Source organism: Cryptomeria japonica, chromosome 4 (genome assembly GCF_030272615.1).
Source record: "Cryptomeria japonica chromosome 4, Sugi_1.0, whole genome shotgun sequence".
In the NCBI taxonomy this organism is placed as follows: Eukaryota; Viridiplantae; Streptophyta; class Pinopsida; order Cupressales; family Cupressaceae; genus Cryptomeria; species Cryptomeria japonica.
Window position 1 is genome coordinate 703,620,416 of NC_081408.1, and position 20,930 is coordinate 703,641,345.

At 44.9% G+C, this 20,930-nt stretch overlaps 1 protein-coding gene across 4 annotated transcripts in view; it reads left to right on the forward strand.

The window, feature by feature from the left end:
- LOC131036175 (protoporphyrinogen oxidase, mitochondrial) overlaps window positions 1-20,930 on the forward strand; it is a 335,812-nt gene that overhangs the window by 168,261 nt on the left and 146,621 nt on the right. For all 4 annotated transcript variants that reach the window (XM_057967998.2, XM_057968001.2, XM_057967999.2 and 1 more), the window contains 2 exons: window positions 2,208-2,244; window positions 2,447-2,512. In XM_057967998.2, coding sequence (XP_057823981.1) covers window positions 2,208-2,244; window positions 2,447-2,512 — 103 coding nt within the window. The remainder of the gene's footprint in view (window positions 1-2,207; window positions 2,245-2,446; window positions 2,513-20,930) is intronic.

Sequence of the window (20,930 nt, forward strand, 5' to 3'; positions counted from 1 at the left end):
TATTAACGAATTCTCGTAGACTAATGATACGGATAGATGACACTTGATTTGGTGATTATTCTCTTGTTTCAAATGGCACTCTAGAGTAAAGTTGGTGGAATTGGTTAACAGTTATATTATCACCAAGTTGCCAGTTTAAAAGTACATTAAAATCAAGCAAAACACCTCCTAAAAGTGACTTTAGTGAGATAGTGAGGTGCCTTCTTGCTAGCCACCCTTGAGGAGAGAGAATGAGTTCACTTAACGATTAAAGTGAAGGATTTTTAAAAGACTAATTTATCTCAAAAATAAAAAAAGGTAATAATAAGATATTTTAAGGAGGGGAAAGGAAACCCTAATTAGGGCTCACCTCTTGCAAAGTATATTAAGGCAACTTGTGAGAGGGTGGAGACATGTATGGTATGTTTTGTTATTTTCACTCTTGCCTCCTTGAGGAGCTTGCTGGTTTAGGGTTTGAGCTGCTTGTGGAGACGAAAAACCTCCATTAGCAAACACACTTGCGGTTATGGGAGATCAACCGAGAGTGTGCAAGGGAAATCTCATAGTAGGGGTTTTATTGAGCTTCACAGATTTTCAGTTTTGAAGAGTTGCTGGTTGAAATCTGAGTGAAGTGTTTGTGTGCGAGGCTGCCCCCTATTTTGGCTCATTGGTAGCTAAGAAGAGGATTTCTTATGCACTTCATCTTGAAGACAACAAGACTTGTCTACACCAGCAATATAGTTTAAGTTTGCAGCAGATTTAAGGGAGTTGACTATTTTTATTAAGTTTTTTGAGTCAGCTCCTTGCTTGCTAGGCCAACCCCCTTTTGGGTTATTTTGGGGCCAAAGAAACTCATGAATCTGCATCTTATGAATTGGGACTGCAAGAGTTAGTTGATATCAGCAGATTACGGTAATTTTCCGGGTTGTTTGGAAATTCTGGAAAGGTTTGGTGTTTGTTTGATTAATTTTTTGAGTGACCTACCTACTTTCTAGGGGTAGCGCCCCGCGAGGCCAAAAAAACTTATTATTTAATAAAGGCGTCGGGTGTTATTTTTCTATTGGCTGACATGTTGTAACCATAATTTTTCTCATTCTTAGGCGGAGGTTGTAGTGAACAAAGACGAGACCATTCATTTTAAAAAAACTTTTTAAAATGTTTTTTATTTGTCATTTTACTTAACCCAGGCAGTAGCCGAGTTTGGGGCTTAGGACTCGCCGAGTTTGGCGAGTTTGAGCCGAACTCGCCAACTCCGCGAGTCCGAGTCCGAGTCCCTAGGACTCGGCGAGCATGACTTGGACTTGGACTCGCTGAGTTTAGGTGATTCATGGCGATTCCCGTTACTTTAGATTATAATATGTTGTATATGTGCTTTAACTTATCCAATCCTTTATGTGTACTTGCATTATTCAACTTTTGTTATTAGCTAAACAACACAAGTGTGTAGTCATACATTTTTATTCTTAGTCAAAAAGCATAAAAACCATTTGCTTGAGTTGCAGAGCATCTCAGCCTTTTTTCCTAGGTGAATATGGAAAGACAATTTTATTTAGCATGAAAGTAAACCACCCTAAAACCATTGTAAAGTATGTAAGTAGCAAGTATATATGTTCATAGTAAATTAGTTTGTGTTTTATACATAACTTCCCCTTCTGATTTGAAGAGTGGTTCTATTGCACATTTCTTCTATTTTGTGTCACATTGAAAGGTGTGAATTAAATGCTAACAAGATTGAAGTTTGATCGTGATGTATCATTAGATGTCTTTATTCCTTAGCTTCTTGCTATTAAGGGACAAAGGATTTTGTAAAACGTTTTCTCTGCTAATATAAACTTCTCTTTTATAAAAAATGTTTCAAAAACTCCAAAGCTAACAACCAACAGAAGCAACTGCTTCTTGGGGCACTGGCACCTAACTCTGATTTTGATTATTAAAATGTAAAATAGTCAATTTATTATTTTATAGCATTAAATTAGATGTGTTTAAACTGCCGACACCTTTTATTCAATGACTGATACATTTGAAGCAAAATATATACTAGCAATTTGCAAGGGATATTCCATCTGTCCAACTGATGGCCAAATTGCTCTTCATTTCCAGATATAATAAAATACTTAGTTTTTTTGTTGAAAATAAAAGTTCAGGAAAAGAGTTCCATGAATCTGAAAACATTTACAAATCTATTTTGCAACTATACTGATGAATTGTTATGTTAAATTGAATTACAGTGTTGGAGACTTTTTTAGGCGTCACTTTGGTGAGGAGGTATATTAATTTTTAACTAAGCTTTGCTCAGTTCTTTTGATCGATAACAGTGTGGTGCTTGTCATATTGTAGGTTAAGTTTAAAGTTTTAGTTCAACTCATTTCAAAGATTCTTGGTTTAAAGTGAAAGCTTTAGTGTGTTGGTGAAGATCCACTAAATGCATTAGATAATTGATTTCTGCTGTTTTAAAATTTTATGGTAGATTGTAGACTACATACTTGATCCCTTTGTTGCGGGCACTACTGGAGCAGATACTGAGTCTGTATCAGTAAGTACTATCTTATTTCAATCAGTACAGAAAAGCATGTTATTTTTTCTCTGTTTCTGTTTCTTTGTGTTCAAAACACGCATTGATCTCCTTACAAGTTCTGTTGTTAATCTGCGCCAGAGATGGACAGGCAAACTAGTGATGTTTAGAATTGTTACTTGTTGCAATGATTCAAAGTTGATAGGTTCAGCATGCTTGGATCATTTATTGGAAGTTGATTAGTTTAACCAAGTGGGGTTTATCTTTCCTTTCTCTTCAAGCATTTAGATTTTTACTTGATGATTGCAAAATGCATTGCAAAATTAGAAAAGAGATATTTTCAGTTTAGTAAAAAACTGAAACTTTTGGATGTTGTCTTGAAAATGTCAGCTACTGGGCTAGTATTTATTATCACTCTCAATCAAATATCAACCAAATTCTTGAGGTTCAAACATTGTCTGTTTTCATTGAGAAGTTGGGCATGTATGCATTTGTTTTTAGACATTGCCATTTTATTGAAGTTATTAACCCAAATGGATGAGGTATGTTGAAGAATGTTTTGTGAATCAGACATCAGACCCCCAAGATACTGAATAACTAGCTCAAGAAAATCAATAACTTGTTTAAAAACATGGCAAAACATAATAACATTTGACCGAGAGTTAAGAATTCAGCATCGTGTCCTGGAGTACCTGTATGGAGTGAAGTCAGCAGAATAGATTTTCTGAGCAGTGAGTAGGCATCTAGAGTGACAAATCACAATGTAAACAAATGGCAAGCAGGTTTTGGGGTGATATTATGCAGGTTGATATGTTAGCATTATCCTTCTCCCTGGTACTAACATCATTTACAGGAGCTTGTGTGAATTTTGGTTCCTCTTGCCATGTGCTTATTTCTAATGTAAATGGTAGACAAGTCATAAAATAAGTGACTAGTAATGGGACATGTTACATAGGTTATCAAGGTGACTTAAGTATTACATACTACACACAGTAAAAGACCCATGAAAATATAAAATCTAAATATTGTTGCATTGTGGAAGCTCAAATCTGCTGGCTGGCAAGTTCATCAAGGCAACACTATATGCCTTATGGCCTTCTTCAGCTAGGATCATATGTTATGACTGATTTGATTCTACGGTAAAATTGGCGTTTCAGGTCTAAATGTATGCTCATTTATCACAGAATCGGATAGAACATTGTTCTTCCAAGGTGTCAGTGTTTATAAAGGCAATCTCGGGCAGATCGGCATGCAAGAGATATTGAACTCTATATAGGAACAGAGCAAGGGGTGAGAAACAATGTAGAGTAATAACAAAATGTACCATACATAAATGGAACTTAAGGAAAACAGCCTGATAGTAAATTCAAATTGTTCAACAAGAAGACATCAATATATTGATTCTTGGCCTTTAACACACATGGATTGGGCTGATTATTAACTCAAGTAACAAAGATGAAAAAACGCAATTGTTTCCATGACCTTATCCAACCAACTTAAAATGAATGAATGGATTCGCTTACATTGTCAAACATGGTATGCCATACCTAAATTAACTCATGCTAACTGATTTTGATTATTATGATGGCTCATGAAGTGACATGGATATATGAATGTGAATGAGTATATCTCAGCATTTATCTTCCTTGCTTCCACAATGGCACTCCAAATTTATATCTGAATTTGGGCAATTTCTCCTTTGCCAATGCTATGGCAGGATCTCTGCTGCCTCATCATTTATGCTGCCATAGACCATCTTAAGATCTCACTATTAAAGATTTGAGGCTTTCACATGTAAATATCTTATCATTTGTTTATATATAACTTCTTAATGGTTTTTAGTACTTGTCATTAGGCAATGTACTATTGGAATGAGTTTTTTTTTACTACTTAAATAGTTATTAAAACAAGTTATTTACAACCAATTATACTCCAGTATTTTTTTGTTTGTAAAATTTATTTTCTTATCTTAAAGTGTAGTTGTATATTTTTTAAGTTTATGACATATAAAAATTATTTATCTTAACAATGATTGGATAATTTTTTTTTCTCTTATAGAGCAGTTTGTTCAGTCCTTAATGTGAGGTTGGTAACTCACAGATAAAACAAGGATTTCCCACATGTACCAACTATTCATGTAACGGAACATTCATATATCAAAGCATAAGTAACAATAACAAACAGCTATACCAGAAGAATGATATCTTTATTGAATTCTCCAGAATATGTCAGTACAGTACCCTCCTTGTTGAGGTTCCATCCGAATCATATATAGACTCGACGGTTGGCCAAGTTGCCAACCGTCAATAACTACCAAATACCCCACGGGAACCTCTCGACGACTCAAACGTAACCAAACATAAACACCCATCCCAACTACAAAGTAACATGTGTTATTGACCCCTAACATCAGCCCACCCAAAAAGTGGTCGTCTTCCAGACGACTAAGACAATAGGAGTTGGAATACTAAACAAAAGACTAAGATTGAGAAGGGGGAAGAGGCTTCCCTGTAGTGGTCGAAGAAGAAGGTTGTTGCCTCGTGTGGAGTCTGAGGTTCTTTTCTGCCATCAGTTGCTGTTCCCGTGCCTTCTTCACCATGTGTGCGGCCTCCAACAGGTTTTTGTCTTTTTGCTCCATCTGTAAGGTGAGCTCAGCCACTTTTGCTGCTAGTACTTGCACCTCCTTCTGCATGATGCAACGGGCCTCATAAGTAGTCACCTTTGTTTCTAGCTTAGCCCTCAAGTTCTTCTCTACTGCGGTTAGCTGTGCACGCTTCTCCCCTTCCTTCTCCAGTTTTGCTACATACAGCCGCTGGGCCTGCTGCTCTATTTGGCTCTATCGCATTTGTAGGTACACATCCCAGAAGGATCCTTCCATACTGCGCAAGGTGGTGCACAAGGTGCCCACTCCTTCCACCAGTCGCATGTGCGTCCATTCCTGTACCATCTTCGACGTACTACTGTTTGGCGGCCCCTGCTACTCGAAGTGGCGTGCAAACTCGTCTGCACATCCAAAAGTCATGAAGTGGCACAGTTTCTCAGCATCGGCGGAGTTGTCGGCATCCATCTGCCCAGTCAACTGTGCCATTCCACGTGCTACATCTAAAATTCCCTATAGCTCCCCAAAGAATCGCTCGAGCGAGCCTGCTAGATTGCTAGGGTTTGGTGGAGTGAGGTGAAGTCCTGCGAGTAGTCCTTCCGACCCGCTTTCCCCAACGTTGATGATCTTCGGGCTCTGCCCACCACTCCCTGTTTCTCTATTCTTCTCCTCAATAGACATCCTCATCCTTATCTGTGATAGGGTTAGTCCTATCCTGTGTCTGGTTCGGTCCAACGGCCATGGCGTGTGGTGAAGGGGAGGGGGGAGGGTGAGGTGTGAGTGCAAACTGCCCCAGCCACCCATCCAACGATGCATCTATATCCTCATCCGTTAGTGTCTCTAGTATTGTCAACTCCTCCAGACCATCTCCTGTCATCGGTACATCCCCTGACTCATCTTTCTCTGTTGGTATCGTACTAGTACCTGAACCTGTCGTACTAGTACCGTTTCCCTGTACGACTACCTCTTCTTCCCTCGGTACGGCTTGAGCTATTTTATTCAGACTATGTTGTACAACTTCCTTTGCCACTGTCTGGTCTGCCATACTAGTACGTTCCACGGCTGGTACAACTTGCGACTCAAGTACAGCTAAACTGATCTGTGGTAGTGACACTCGCCGTCGTGCCAGTGGTTCTCCTCATTGATTTTTCAGAACATCCCTATTGGTCGTACATCCCCGACCGGACTAGCTACTGTAAGTGCTTCTTGTGGTACCAAGTGTGCTGAAGAGGATAATTTTGGGGGTGTAAATTTCACCCGCGTGCTCTTCCACTGTGCCTGTAGCCCTCCATGTTGTTGTTGTCGGGAAATATGTATATCTTATGTTTTGGTAGTAATGTTATTTGTTAGTAGTTAGTTAGCCGACAGGTAGGTAGTTGGAGTCGCGACGGTTGTGTTGCACCCCTTCGGCTGTTATATATTGTACTACCTGCGGGTATTGAGGGGTGTGTTGTGACGACAGATAATACTGAGCATTGTATACACTCTGAGTTATTAATGGAAAGCTTATTCTCGTATTCATGCTGTTATTGCATTGTTTATTTCTGCGTTACTTCTGTACTCTTTCTGTTTACCTAGTGAGGCAAACATTTGGCGCCGTTGCCTAGATGTACTCGGGAAAGGAAGGAGCGGATGGCACACGGACACGATGGGCCTACCCATTGGTGAGATAAACCCAGAGGCCGACGAGGCGCAAACAGAGCTCTACCACGGAGAAGACACTGCGACGAGGGAATTTTCAATCCTGCTCCAGGTAGCCATCGAGACCTATGTCCGAAGAGAGGCCACGAAGGCTGAAATCCCACCAAGTGCCGTGTGGACAGCACTGGAAGTTAGCCCGATAGTAAATCGGTTGATGAACCACCTCCCCCGGTTGCTTGCGCAAGCATCATTGGCACAATGAACTCGCCTGGAGGAGATTGCTCGGGAAGAGCGACACCAACAAATCCTCCAACAGTACGAAGAAAGCAACCGTCGGGAAGGGGAGCAGGATGGCACGAGGCCAAGAGGGAATTGAACCCTGAATCCCCGAGGGATGAAAGAACATTCTATATTCAAATAAAGGTGTCATAATATTGATACAAGTTGTATCTGATGAAATAAATTAATAAAGGAGTGTTTTGGTTTTATGTGTTATTATTTATGGAAATATACGGGAATTAATGCCCAACCTATTAAATAAAGATAGAAATAAGAAAGCAGAAACGGAGGAGTGGGAGGCCGCACAGAGGGCCTTGATTCTGGAACAACAAGTAGAACGTAGACAGAGGCCGAGGCAACTTGTTGAAGGACGACCTACCGAGGGGTTGCCCGAAGGGAACCAAGGAGGTGTCACAGAGGGTGCAGAAGCCGAGGGAAATTTCTACTTGTCTCCAGCACACCGTAGGGTGAGAATCCACGAAGAGTTTCTGGAGGAAACAAGGTTACGGAGGAATCTAGTCGAAGAGACCCGGGATCAGTTCAGAAACTTATCCCTTACGCCACAAAGTGAGGATCACCAAAGTGAGCTCATAGTGGGTGCGGGTGAGAACGAAGGGGAGGACAACCGTACGACTGTAGGTGCGACACACAACAGGCAAAACACCGTACCCCTAGTCACCCACGCAGGACATAACGGCGCCGGAGGGAGCGGCGCAGGGGCACAGATGCAGCCATAGCCACCTCCGGGGAGACGACCCCCATCGATGGCAGGCAAACAGAAATTGCCCAAATTCAACGAAGATGGCAACGATGACCCCGTACGGCACTGCTGTACGTGTGAGACAATATGGTCAGCCAACGGGGTGGTTGATAAAGTTGATTGGGTGGTGCAGTTCCCTGCCACCCTGAGAGGGGTAGCCATTGATTGGTACTCTGATGTGGATAAAGTAAAGGTGGGAACATGGGATGAACTACAAAAAGCTTTCGAGATGGAGTTTCGACTCCTTCGAGATGATAATGAGATTGTGGCGGAGATATTAAGCACAAAGCAGGGAAAGCATGAGACAGTGCGAACATATAGCCGATGGTTAAATGAGTTACTGGGGAAGATGGAGAACCAGCCGGCTGACGGACTAAAGAAGAGATGGTTCGTGGAAGGGTTGCGGTCATCCCTGCGGAGGAAGATGAAAATTGTACCGCCCACATCATACGATGACACATACAACTACACGATGGATCTGGAAAGTGAAGGCAAAACATCGCGGAAGAAAAAAGACAAGTCCTCTGCAGAAGAGGAGTCCTCGGGAGAAAGCAACAGTGATGAATCATCAAGTAAGAAGGTACAAGCTCTTCAAAAGGATATGCACCGTATGTTGAAGGAATTTAAGAACATGAAAGGAAGCACGAGTAAAAATGAAGACGTGTGGTGTACTGATTGTAAGGAAGGTCACACAAAAGGCACTTGCTCGAAGAAGGCATTCTGCGAAATTTGCCAAATGTTGGGACACATCGTCAAAGAGTGTCCCTACAACATGAAAACAAAAGGGAACCAAGTATTCTTCGCGCAAGAGCAACCCTCACTGTCCGCAGCAGTGGGCTCCGCCCAGCCGCAAGTCGACGCCACTGCATCATCCGGTGGTTATAGAGGTAACCGAAGAGGAGGGAGAGGCAACAACAACAACAACAATCAGAGCAGAATGCAGAAAGACGTTAAGGGGCGGCCAATAATTCAAAGTCGGACCTGCAACCAATGGGGGCACTTCGCTCGGGAGTGCCAGAATACTGAAACCCCCAAGTACCTATGTAGATGGTGCGGCCCTGGTGACCACGATGACACAAAATGTCCTAAGCCAGGGGTGAATTTGCTCAATATTGAGAAGATGGGGGAAGACAAAGAAGTATTGGCGATCACTCGCGTGCAGGCGAAGAAGACGTATCCCGACCCCCGCATAGAGAAGGAGAGATTGCGGCAGGTGAAGGCCGACATTGAACGGGAGATGGCGGCAGAAGGACGGAAGGACACGGAGATGAGGAGTCCCTCAACCCGCGTGAAAGCAGAAAAGAATATTATTGGGCAAGTCTTGCAAATGGAAGTACCAATAAAGGTAAAAGACCTTCTAGACTCCATGCCACATTTGAGGACTGCCATCCTCAGCAATGTGCTAAGCACCGCACACGTACCTTCGAGTGCATCACAAGTGGAGGTTCCCGTCAGCCCTTTGACTGACCCGATGTTACTAGCCTTGAACAGTGGTAGACACCTAGCCGTGGTAGAAATGGGCATCCTTGGGACCATTCTGAAGGACACCATTGTGGACGGAGGTGCTGGGGTGAATGTACTACCAGAAGAGACATGGAAGAGGCTGGGAAAACCCACCCTGTGGCCATCCACATTTAATCTGGTGGGAGCCGACCAACATGGCATCAAGCCACTTGGCATATTGATGGCCCAGTAAGTGACAATTGGTACCCAGCCCTTCCTGTTAGATTTTGTAGTTATTCCCTTGAAAAAGAAAGGCTATGACGCCATCCTGGGGAGAGTTTGGTTGATCACCGTGAGGGTGAACCATAACTGGAAGAAAAATACACTCTCCATGGAGAAGGGAGGGCGGAAATATATCATTGACCTACGGACCCAAGATGTCGGCGAAGAGCTCGCCTCTTCCAACTCGGACTTAGAGGACTCTAATAAATGGGAAGGGGGTCTCGACGAAAGCAAGGGCAAGTACGCGATGGAGCCAAACAATGAAGGGGTGCTTGAATTGGAGGGATGTTCTGAAGATGAGGTGTGCTCACTCAACGGGCTCTTCCATTGGCAAATGGAGGACTACAAACTTTTTCACTGCAACATGTTGCAGATAGAGGAGCCCACCGATCCGGAGGTCTTCCCTCCGAAATACAGAGAATATAAGGAGGGGGAAGGCTGAGTGGACGAGGCACCCGCACATCAGTACGGGAAAGACAAGCCAATTCAATTTGAAGAGTCCAAGCTGAAGGCAACAAACCTGGGAAAGGAGGAGGACCCATGGAATATATTAGTCGGGGATGACTGGGATCCCGTGCTGAAGACAACGGCCTTCAAAATATTTCTGGAGTTTAAAGACATCTTCGCATGGACATATGAAGACTTGAAGGGGGTACCTCCCGAACTGTGCGTGCACCGCATTCCGTTGGTACCTGGAGCCCGGCCTGTAAGAAAGAGACCGTACTGGATGAACCGCAACTATGCAGCGCGGGTGAACGACGAGATAGAAAAAATGCTAGAGGCCGGTATCATTTTTAAAGTACAAACATGTGAATGGGTGTCGCCCATAGTCATTTCATTAAAGGAGGCTAACCAAATAAGGATTTGTGTGGACTTCCGGTGTCTCAATGCAGTTATGATTAAAGACCCCTTCCCAATCCCGTTTACGGACAACATACTGGAGGAGGTGGCCAGCCATGAGATGTACTCGTTTATGGATGGATTCTCCGGATATAAGCAGATCTCGATCGTCGAGGAAGATAAACTGAAGACCACCTTCGTGGTCAAAGATGGTGTCTATGCATACAACCGGATGCCATTCGGCCTATGCAATGCACCTGCAACATTCCAGCGAATTACACTACACATATTCAACAAGATGTCGGTAGGGAATTTTAAAGCCTTCCTCGACGACTGGCCCTTAATCCAAAAAAATGTTGATTTATGGTACCACAAGGCAAATTGCTTAGGCACATTGTATGCAAAGTAGGTCTGAAGACGGACCCAGACAAAATACGGGTGATCGTGGAGATGGAGCTTCCTATGGATGTCATCGGGGTAAAGTCCTTCCTAGGCCATATCGGCTACTATAGAAGGTTCATAAAAAACTTCGCACAAATATCCCACCCCTTGGAGAAGCTTACTCGCAAGGGTGAGCCGTACACCTGGGGGACCTCGGAGAGTGAAGCATTTGAGGAATTGAAGACGAGGCTGGTAGCTGCCCCCATCCTCGCGTACCCCAACTGGGATAGGGAGTTCCATGTCCATGTGGACGCTTCAAACTTTTCGATCGGTGCCACACTGGCCCAAGTGGGAGATCACGGGTTGGATCATCCCATCTATTTTGCCAGTAGACTGTTATCCAAGGCGGAGAAAAATTACAGCACAACAGAATAGGAGGCATTGGGGATGATCTATGCGGTGCAAAAATTCAGACACTATTTGTTGGCGACACCATTCACGTTCTGCGTAGACCATCAAGCCCTCATTTACTTGGTCAACAAGTCGATAATTCAGGGAAGGATTAGTCGATGGCTACTCTTGCTGCAAGAGTTTACATTCACCATTATCGTGCGGCCTGGGAAAAGCCATGTGATAGCGGACCAATTATCACACATAAAGTCAGGAGAACCAGTGGAAGGGGTGAACGATGATTTTCCAAATGCCCACTTATTCCAAATTGCTGCATTGCCATCATGGTACACGGCCATCGGGGAGTATCTTTCTACTTCAGTCTTTCCGCTAGGCATGCTACCAGGAGAACGAAGGAAACTGGTTTTACGAAGTTAAACATTCCAACTGATCAATGGACTGTTATATAAGATGGGACCGGATCAAATATTCAGAAGATGTGTGATGGAGGAGGAGGTACCTTCATACTAGCAGGATGCGGCAGTATCGGTTCCGACAGAGACTTCTGAGTTACCCCTTGGCGCTCTTACACAGATGCCACTTCCATCACGGTCACAGCCTTCGGAGCAAGAGGGGGAGGACATTGAGGCCTATTTAGTTGACATGGTGACGAGGGGTAGGCGAGTGGTGGCCACGGCCCAGACACGAGCATTGCGGTAGGTTGTGGTGGAGTTAGAGAGGGTCCTACAGTTTATGCGGGTGGGCTGCCCCGCAGCGTTTGCTGCATGTTTTGAGTCTCCGGGATGGCCAACTACTCAGACGAATGAGATGCTACAGGCTTGGATTGTGCGTGATCCAATTGTGGAGAGTCGGAGAGTCGGGTGATGACAGTTGTCTGAGAGATTGAGAAGGTCTACTGAAACGTCTACTATGCATTAAGGCGTACACAACATGAGTTTGCGGTCCGCGAGGCTGCTCGAGTCGAGTTGGAGAGGGATGTGGTTGGTCAGCAAGCCTCATGGGTAGCAAAGAGGGCCCAGTTGTTGGCGCAGCTTGAGATGGCTCGAGCAGAGAAGGTTGAGGTGGAGACTCGCCTTTCAGCGGAGCAGAGTGTGAGGAGCCTCATGCAGCAGGAGGTGGATGCAGTCACTGTCGAGAGGAGCCTGTTGCAGGATCAATTGGTCGGTATGACGGAGACAACGGATATGAAAGAGGAGTTGTTGGAAGCCGCCCATATGGTGAAGACGGCTTTGGAGAAAGTGTTGGTGGCAGAGCGTGATGTGACTGCACGTACTCAGCAGGTCTATGAGCTCTGTGCTCGCTTGGCGGCCTTTTCACTGGCATCTCAGGCTTCTACTTCAGGGACGCTTCCCCAGCCCCCTCCTTAGTTTTGCCTTGATGTATATTTTGTATGGGTTGCATTGTCTCCATTTTTGTTGTTAGTCGTCGGAGACGACTTCTTATTTGGGGGGGATGATGTTGTCGAGAAATATGTATATCTTATGTTTTGGTAGTAATGTTATTTGTTAGTAGTTAGTTAGCCGACGGGTAAGTAGTTGGAGTCGCGACGGTTGTGTCGCACCCCTTCGGCTGTTATATATTGTACTACCTGCGGGTATTGAGGGTTGTGTTGTGACGACAGATAATACTATGAGCATTGCATACACACTGAGTTATTAATGGAAAGCTTATTCTCATATTCATGTTGTTATTGCATTGTTTATTTTTGCGTTACTTCTGTACTCTTTCTGTTTACCCAGTGAGGCAAACAGTTGCTCTTCCTCTTCCTCCTCTTTCTGTTGTTGCGATTCCGCTTTCCCTTCATCCTCTCCTGCTGTGTGTGGTGCCATACGGAACCCCTTATCGCCACTTTCTTGCTCCTTAGTCTCTTCGGCCTCTTCCTCAGAATCTTTGGTACTGCTGTCATCTTCAACCTCTACGGACACGTTCAACTTCCTCCTCTTTGCCGGCTGCGCGGTGTCACCAAGCATGTCCAGATGGGAATAATAATACATGGTTGACTTATTAGGTTCCACCCTTCCGCGCGGTTCGAAAGTCCCCCACATTTCTGGCGATACTTGCAGGCGTACGACATCTAGAAATAGGCTGATGGCATGGTGGCACATGCAAAATGTCTTGTGTTCCAGCTTGAGAAAATCATGAATTCTTTTTGCCAAAAGTTGCCCCCATTTGTACACTTTGCCACACTTAATCCTATTCATTAACCTTATCATCTAGATGGCAATGTTGGATGCACGGCTGGCTCTTGTGAGGCGACTTTTTACCAAGTCCATCAACATTCTCCATGCTCCTGGTGCGATAAACGCACGCTTCAATCCCCTACTTTCAGACTAGGCACTCTTCCATTGCTCTTTCGTGAGGTCATGTCTGCATACCAAGTCCAGCAGCCACTTCTTCTTCTCCTTGGTGAGCTTCTTGGCCGGTTTCGCTGCAGATGCCCCCTTCTCGGGTATACCAAATACCCTCTTGAAATCTTCCGCCTTGAAGGAAACTCGTACAGTGCAGCCCTAGAACTGAATGATGGAATCCCTTTCCTGGCGGTTGTATCCGGATACCATAGTCTGTAGCACCGACTCAAAATCCTTAATGTTGAATGTCGGCATCTGGATGGCATGGTCTACCTAAGCTTTTATGAGGGAGTCCTTTATCACATGGTCGGGGGAAGTTTCCTCCCACCAAGTACGACATTTGCTGCCAGTCACGCTCTCAAAGGCTACATTCTCTGTAGTGATTCCCTTCGGATCCTTCTGCACTTTTGGCCTAATTTTGGCCTTCTTGTTGCTGGTTGGGTTTGTAGCAGCCATGGTTGCACTGCAAGTGCTTTTCCTTGTTTTCCTGTCTTTGTCCCATCCTTGATCGTTATTATAATGGTCTGTAAGTGTGCTCCGCCAATTTGTACGGACCATCGTGCTCGCTGTTGCTGGTACAGTGTACCGTATGCTTCTTTCCTCTAGCCGTACAACCTTCGCAATTTGTTTAAACTTTGTGCCTAACACCGTACAAACGGCACAGATTTCCAAGCTGATGCCTTCCACTTCTTTATATACTGTTTCCTTGACCGTACGATATTCCTCCTGTGGTCCGTACGGGTTTCTCTTGGTTGTCGTATGGCCTTCGCCTTTGGTTGCTGTACCTGTAGTGTGGTCGTACGACCTCTTCCTGATTGCTTCCCTGTATACCGTACAATGCCTCCTGTACGATATCCGTACAGTTTCCCTATATGTTGTACGATGCCTCCTGTGTGATCTCCACCGTATGGTTTCACCATACACTGTACCTGGTTCTCTCTACAGTTTATGTCGTATGTCATATGGGTTAGATGAATGGACTACTCCGTACGGAATGAGTGGATGAGCTATGTCATACAGATTGATTGGATGAGGTACGTTGTATAGGTGAGTTGTGTCGTACGGGATGGTGCTTTGTCGTATGTCGTACGAACTCCTTGCCTTGCTCTGTGCCTGTGTGTCGACCGTACACTGTACGATATTTCTGCTTCTTCACCTGCACCGTACGGATTCGACTTCTCCTATGGTTGGATGGGAATTTTCCTTCCCTCTCTCGATTTTGTCCTGCTGTCAAGTTTGCTTCCCTGGCTCTGACTCCCCTCCTGAAATGTGTACAAATGGTCTTTTGGGGGGTTTTTATAATCTTTTGTCAGGATTAGGGTTAGGCATAAGTATTTTATTAAATTTTTATAAAATAATTGCCTTTTTATCAATCGTATTTTTTCCTTACTTATTTCCCCTACTTTTACCTTGCACTTTAATTTTTTAATACTCGCTAACCCTCGCCTTTTTATCTCGTCCATATACTTTTCTCTTCCTACTTTTAATATCCCCTCTCTTATCAACTGTTTTAAACTTTTTACTTAACACTTTTTAAATGTGACTCTTTGTACCTTCAGTTCACCTAGGTATGCCGAGGTTAGGTTGCGTTGTTCAGATGACCCTTTGTGATCCACATGGTAGCTTATTGCTTCTGTGAACGTTGCTGAATGATCTTTTCGCCCCCTTAGTTTCCTCCTTGTTGTTCGGGTACTTGATTTCTTCCTTGCTCTTCCCTTGCCGCTCGTCCCGACTTCCTTCCACCTTTTATTTGACCCTTGGTCGGCGTCCTCATCTCCTTTGCTCCTCTTCACTCCTAAGGGGTCATTCTGAGTCTTTAGCTGTATCTTCGAATCGTGCTAACGGAGTGGGTCCCACCCCCTTATATCACACGTCAATGTAGCGGCCTCTGTACTGTTGGTACCATTTTACTTTTTCTCCGTCAACCTCCGGTGGTCCCACAGGGTTAGGGATCACCCCGTATAATGAATTTGGTCCGGCTTTCGATTCGGTTGGCTGGGAGGCAATGATGAATAAGTCTTCTGTTTTCAGTACCATTTTTAAACAGGGACCTAGGGTTGCTCCGTACTCCTCTAAGTCAAGTTCCACCTCCAGGTCTATAGGTTCCTCCTCTTTATTTGCACTCTCGTCTTTCCTTCGGGCTTCAGCCTCTTCATCGATATTGTATGCTACGTACCCTTCACGAAGACCTTCATATGGGGCTCGCGTCTTCCAATGTCCTGAAACCTGTACCCATACAGCTGGCTCCCCAAAATACGCTTTTGTGAGGTGCTTGTGGTTCCTGGGAACCGCAACACCTTCTACATGCTTTGGCACAAGCCTCTCTTCCATGGTTGCAAAAGGCTTTGCCCACTCTTCATCTCTCTGGTAGGGCTCTGCTTTTACCACCGGGTCTTCGTCGACTTCCTTGCTCTGGCCAATGGTCCAGTGCCCTTTTGTAGCATATCCCAACATGTTAATCCCGATCACAAGTTTGTTCCGTTCTTTGTAGATTTTAAGTTTTGAACCATTCACTAGGTCCCTGATTGGATTGTTATCCAAAGTAGATAGCTTCACCGCCTTGTTCTTGCCGACCTCTCTGATCTTATAGGGTTTGAGCCAACGAACTTTAAACTTCCCCGGTCGGAGTTTGTTTTGATCGTTATTCTTCAAAACCAACTGCCTTTGCCGGAAGTTGACCCGTCGTAGATGCTTGTCATGCCAGCACTTCTGCTGTCGTTGCGCTACCTCTGTTCCCCATTGTGCCATTACCCTTCGTTCATCCAGTTTCATCAGGCTGTCAAGCCTTGCACTCAAGCTTTCTTCATCCCCGAGTCTATTATCCACTGCCACCCGGAGGCTAGGTACGATGTACTTGGTCGGTACCGCTGCCTCCTGCCTGTACATGAGCTGGAACGGGGTATGGCCCATGGTGACCTTGTAGGTTGTGCGGTAGGCCCACAGTACGATTGGTAGTCTTTCGTCGCAATCTTCTTGCTCCACCCCACACGACTTGTAAATTATTGACACCAACACCTTGTTGGTTGCTTCTGCCTGTCCGTTAGCTTGGGGGTAGTACGGACTAGAGAGATTGTGAAATATTTTGAACTCTATGGTCATGGTACGGATTACTTGGTTGACAAAGTCCACTCCCCTGTCACTGGTGATTTGAAGGGGTATCCCATACCTCGTGACGATCTGTTCATACAAGAAACGTGCCGTACTCAGAGCGATGTTATCTGGCAAGGCTCTCGCTTCTGCCCACTTAGTGAGGTATTCCGTAGCCACTACAATATATTTGCACCTGTGCATGCTCCTCGGCTTCAAGGTTCCTACAAAGTCTAGATCCCACTATTTGAATATATCCTATGGCTGCGAGGGAAAGAGGGGCATGAAGTTCCGCTTGAGTGGTTTTCCTGCACGTTGGCAAGTGTCACACCCGACCACCCACTCCCGGGCATCAGTGTGCAGAGTTGGCCACCACAGACTGGCCATAAGTACTTTCCTGGTAGTTGCATCTGGTCCCATGTGTTCGCCTGTTAACCCGTCATGTGGTTCCTTCAACACACTGGGGATTTCCTCCTCCATAACACATCTCCTCAAGATTTGGTCGGGGCCCATTTTATATAACAGACCATTGATTAGCTGGAAAGTCTTACTCTTTAGTGCCAGCTTCCGCCGTTCCCTCGGGGGCATCTCCTTTGGGAATGTGGAAGTAGAGAGGTACTGGCCGAACTTCTCGTACCACGATGGTAGTACTGAAATCTGGAACAAGTGTGCATCTGGGAAGTCCTCTTTCGCCCCTTTGGCTGGTTCTCCTGATCTGATCCTTGATAGTTGGTTGGCTATCACATGGGACTTGCCTGGCCGTACAATAATGGTGAAGGTTAATTCTTGCAGGAGTAGTAGCCATCTACTTACTCCACCCTGGATAATTGGTTTATTTACCAGATACATTAGTGCCTGATGGTCCACGTAAAATGTGAATGGAGTAGCCAACAGGTAGTGGCAAAACTTTTGTACCACGTACACCATCCCGAGTGCCTCCCTCTCCGTTGTGATATAGTTTCATTCAGCCCTTGACAAAAGTCGGCTGGCGAAGAAAATGGAATGATCCAGTCCTTGCGTCCCTACTTGTGTGAGGGTAGCACCAATCGCGAAGTTGGAGGCATCAACGCGTACATGAAACTCCTTATTCCGATCCGGGTACACCAGTATTGGTGCACTTACCAGCTGATCTTTCAATTCCTTGAAGGCTTCTTCCTGCTTCGTACCCTATATGAACGACTCTCCCTTCCTTGTCAGCTTATCTAGGGGCCAGGAGACTTGTGCAAAGCCTTTGATAAATCTTCGGTAGTAGCCAACATGGCCCAAGAATGACTTCACCCCTGTCACATTCATTGGATTCTCCATGTTGACAATCACTCCTATCTTATCTAGGTCTGTCTTCAGACCTTCTTTACAAACAATGTGGTCGAGAAGCTTCCCTTGCAGTACCATAAACCCGCAGTTCCTCGGGTTAAGAGCCAGCCTAGCTTTCCGACACCTCTCCATACATTCTCCAAGTGCCTTTAGATGGGTGTCCTGATCATTGAAAATCGACCAGTCATTCAAGAATGCCCTGAAGTTTCCTACGAACATTTTGTCAAAAATGTGTAAAATTATTCTCTGGAAGGTAGTCGGTGCATTACATAGCTCGAAGGGCATGCGATTGTAGGCGTACACCCCCTCCACCACGAATGTGGTCTTTAGCTTATCTTCTTCCGCAATACTTATCTGATTGTATCCTAAGAACCCATCCAGAAATGTGTATATCTCATGCCTAGCTACTTCTTCCAAAATGCTGTCAGTGAATGGGATTGGGAATGGATCTTTGATTGTTACTGCGTTTAGGTACCTGAAGTCCTCCCATATCCTTATCTGATTAGCTTCCTTCTTGAGAGAAATGACTATTGGGGAAACCCAGTCACTGGTTTCCACTTTGAATATGATCCCAGCCTCCAACATTTTGTTGATTTCCTCATTCACCTTGGCCGTGTAGTTCTTGTTCATCCTATACGGTCTCCTTCGTATGGGTTGGGCTCCTGGTACAACAGATATGCGATGTACGCACAATTCCGGTAGTACCCCCTTCAAGTCCTTGTAGGTCCAGGCAAGGATGTCCTTGTATTCCAGAAATAAACTGAAAGCTGCCACCTTCAGTATGGGGTTCCAGTCATCCCCTACGAGTATCACCTGCAGGTCCTCATCCTTACCTAGATTGACTTTTTTCACATCCCTTTCCTCGTACTTGATGGGTTTGTCTCGTTCAAACTGGTGGGCTGGCGTGTCATCCACCCGTGCCATTCCCTCCTGGTAACCACCGTACTCCGAGGGAAATGACTGTTCTTCCATACCACCACTTGGTTCCCCAATCTCGCATATTTGCAGCATGTGGCACTCCGGGTGGAAGACCTCGTAGTCCTCCATCTGCCAATAGAAGAGTCCGGTGAGCAAACTAGTTCCATCTTTAGAGCATCCATCCAATTCCAGCACTCCTTCGTTGGGTTCCCTCCCTCCTCTGTCTCCTTCGGAACCCCACTCCCATCTCTTTGAATCCTCCGAGTCGAGGTGAGAGGACGCGAGCTCTTCACTGACGAACTGATTCCTCAGGTCAATCACATACTTATGACCTTCACTCTCGATTGAGAGTGTATTCTTCTTTTAGTTATGATTGGCTCTAGCCATGATCAACCATCCCCTTCCCAGGAGGGCGTCGTACGCTTTTCTCTGCAGTGGAATGACTACGAAGTCCAGAAGGAATTGTTGTGTCTCAATCACCACCTTTTGTGCCATGAGTGCCGAGGGGTTTAATGTCGTGCTGATCCGCACCGACGAGATGAAATGTTGGTGGCCAGAGAGTAGGCTTGCCCAGACCTCTCTAAGTTTCTTCCGATAGCACGTTGACTCCAGACCCGCCATCCACAATGGTGTTTGTGAGCTTCTGTCCCATTATGTCCATCTCCACCATTGCAGGTTTCCGTCCAATGCTTACCGTGAGCAACATAGGGTCCTGTTGTGACCTTTTTCACACATCGCCCCATTGCAAATGGGGACCCTCTCTTTTCCTGCTTTCTAGGATTTTGTTAGTATCCTGTGATCTTTTGCTGCAGTTTCACCAAGCCTTGTCCAGTTCAGAACATGTTAGGCCCTGACGATTGAAAGTTAGTTTTTGCAAGTTATGTGATTCCGAAGTATGAACACCCCCAGAGTGCTTAGAGAGACCAAAGGATGAAGATCGCAATTGATTTGGACAAATTTGGACAACTTTCTATTTTTAGAAAGTTTGCTTTTTTTGCTTTTTCCTATTTTTTTAGGAAGTTTCGTTTTTGGCCTTTTAGCCCGATCCTCGGTATGGCTATTTTTAGAAAATTTTCCCTATTTTTTAGTGATGTCTGCTTTTTGCTTTTTCGGAATGGGAACCTAGGGTTTACACTTGTACTACTGACCAGCTTCGACCGAAACTCAAAAATTCCACGTTTTGTCCTAAAAAAGCTAAATCCCTAGATTTTAGGCTTTTTGCTTTTTCGGGATGCAAACCTAGGGTTTACACTTGCACCACTGACCTGTTTCGACCGAAACTCGAAAATTCCAAGTTTTGATCTAAAAAAGCTGAATCCCTAGATTTTAGGCTTTTTGCTTTTTCGGGATGCAAACCTAGGGTTTACACTTGTACTACTGACCAGCTTCGACTGGAACTCGGAAATTCCACGTTTTGACCTAAAAAAGCTAAATCCCTAGATTTTAGGCTTTTTGCTTTTTCGGGATGCAAACCTAGGGTTTACACTTGCACCACTGACCTGCTTCGACCGAAACTCGAAAATTCCAAGTTTTGACCTAAAAAAGTTGAATCCCTAGATTTTAGGCTTTTTGCTTTTTCGGGATGCAAACCTAGGGCTTACACTTGTACTACTGACCAACTTCGACCGGAGCTCGAAAATTCCAAGTTTTGACCTAAAAAGCTGAATCCCTAGATTTTAGGCTTTTTGCTTTTTCAGATGATCCACCTAAGCACGGATTTCAAATTTCAAGTTAATCTGGTTAAATTAGATTAAACAGTGAAATTTTGAAATTTCTTTGAAAATTCTTCTAAGTCTGGCTAACAAGGGTTTTGAAGTGTTTCTGCAAGTTCAAAGCCCATCACGAAGGTTGAAGAGGCCATGAAGGAGCCTTGCATGAAGTCCGCCATGCCTTAGGAGGTTGTGTGGGTGCTCTCATCAAAGTCTGCCATGCCTTAGGGAGGCCATGTGGGTGCCTTGCCTAAAGTCCACCATGAGTTTGGAGGTCACATGGGTGCCCACTCTAAAGTCCGCCCCACCTAAGAAGGTCATGGAGGAGCAAGGGTTGAAGTCCGCCCAAGGCTGAAGAGGCTACGTGGGTGCCAAGCTCCAAGTCCGCCCTGCATAATGGAGGTCATGTGGGTGCTAAGGTTAAAGT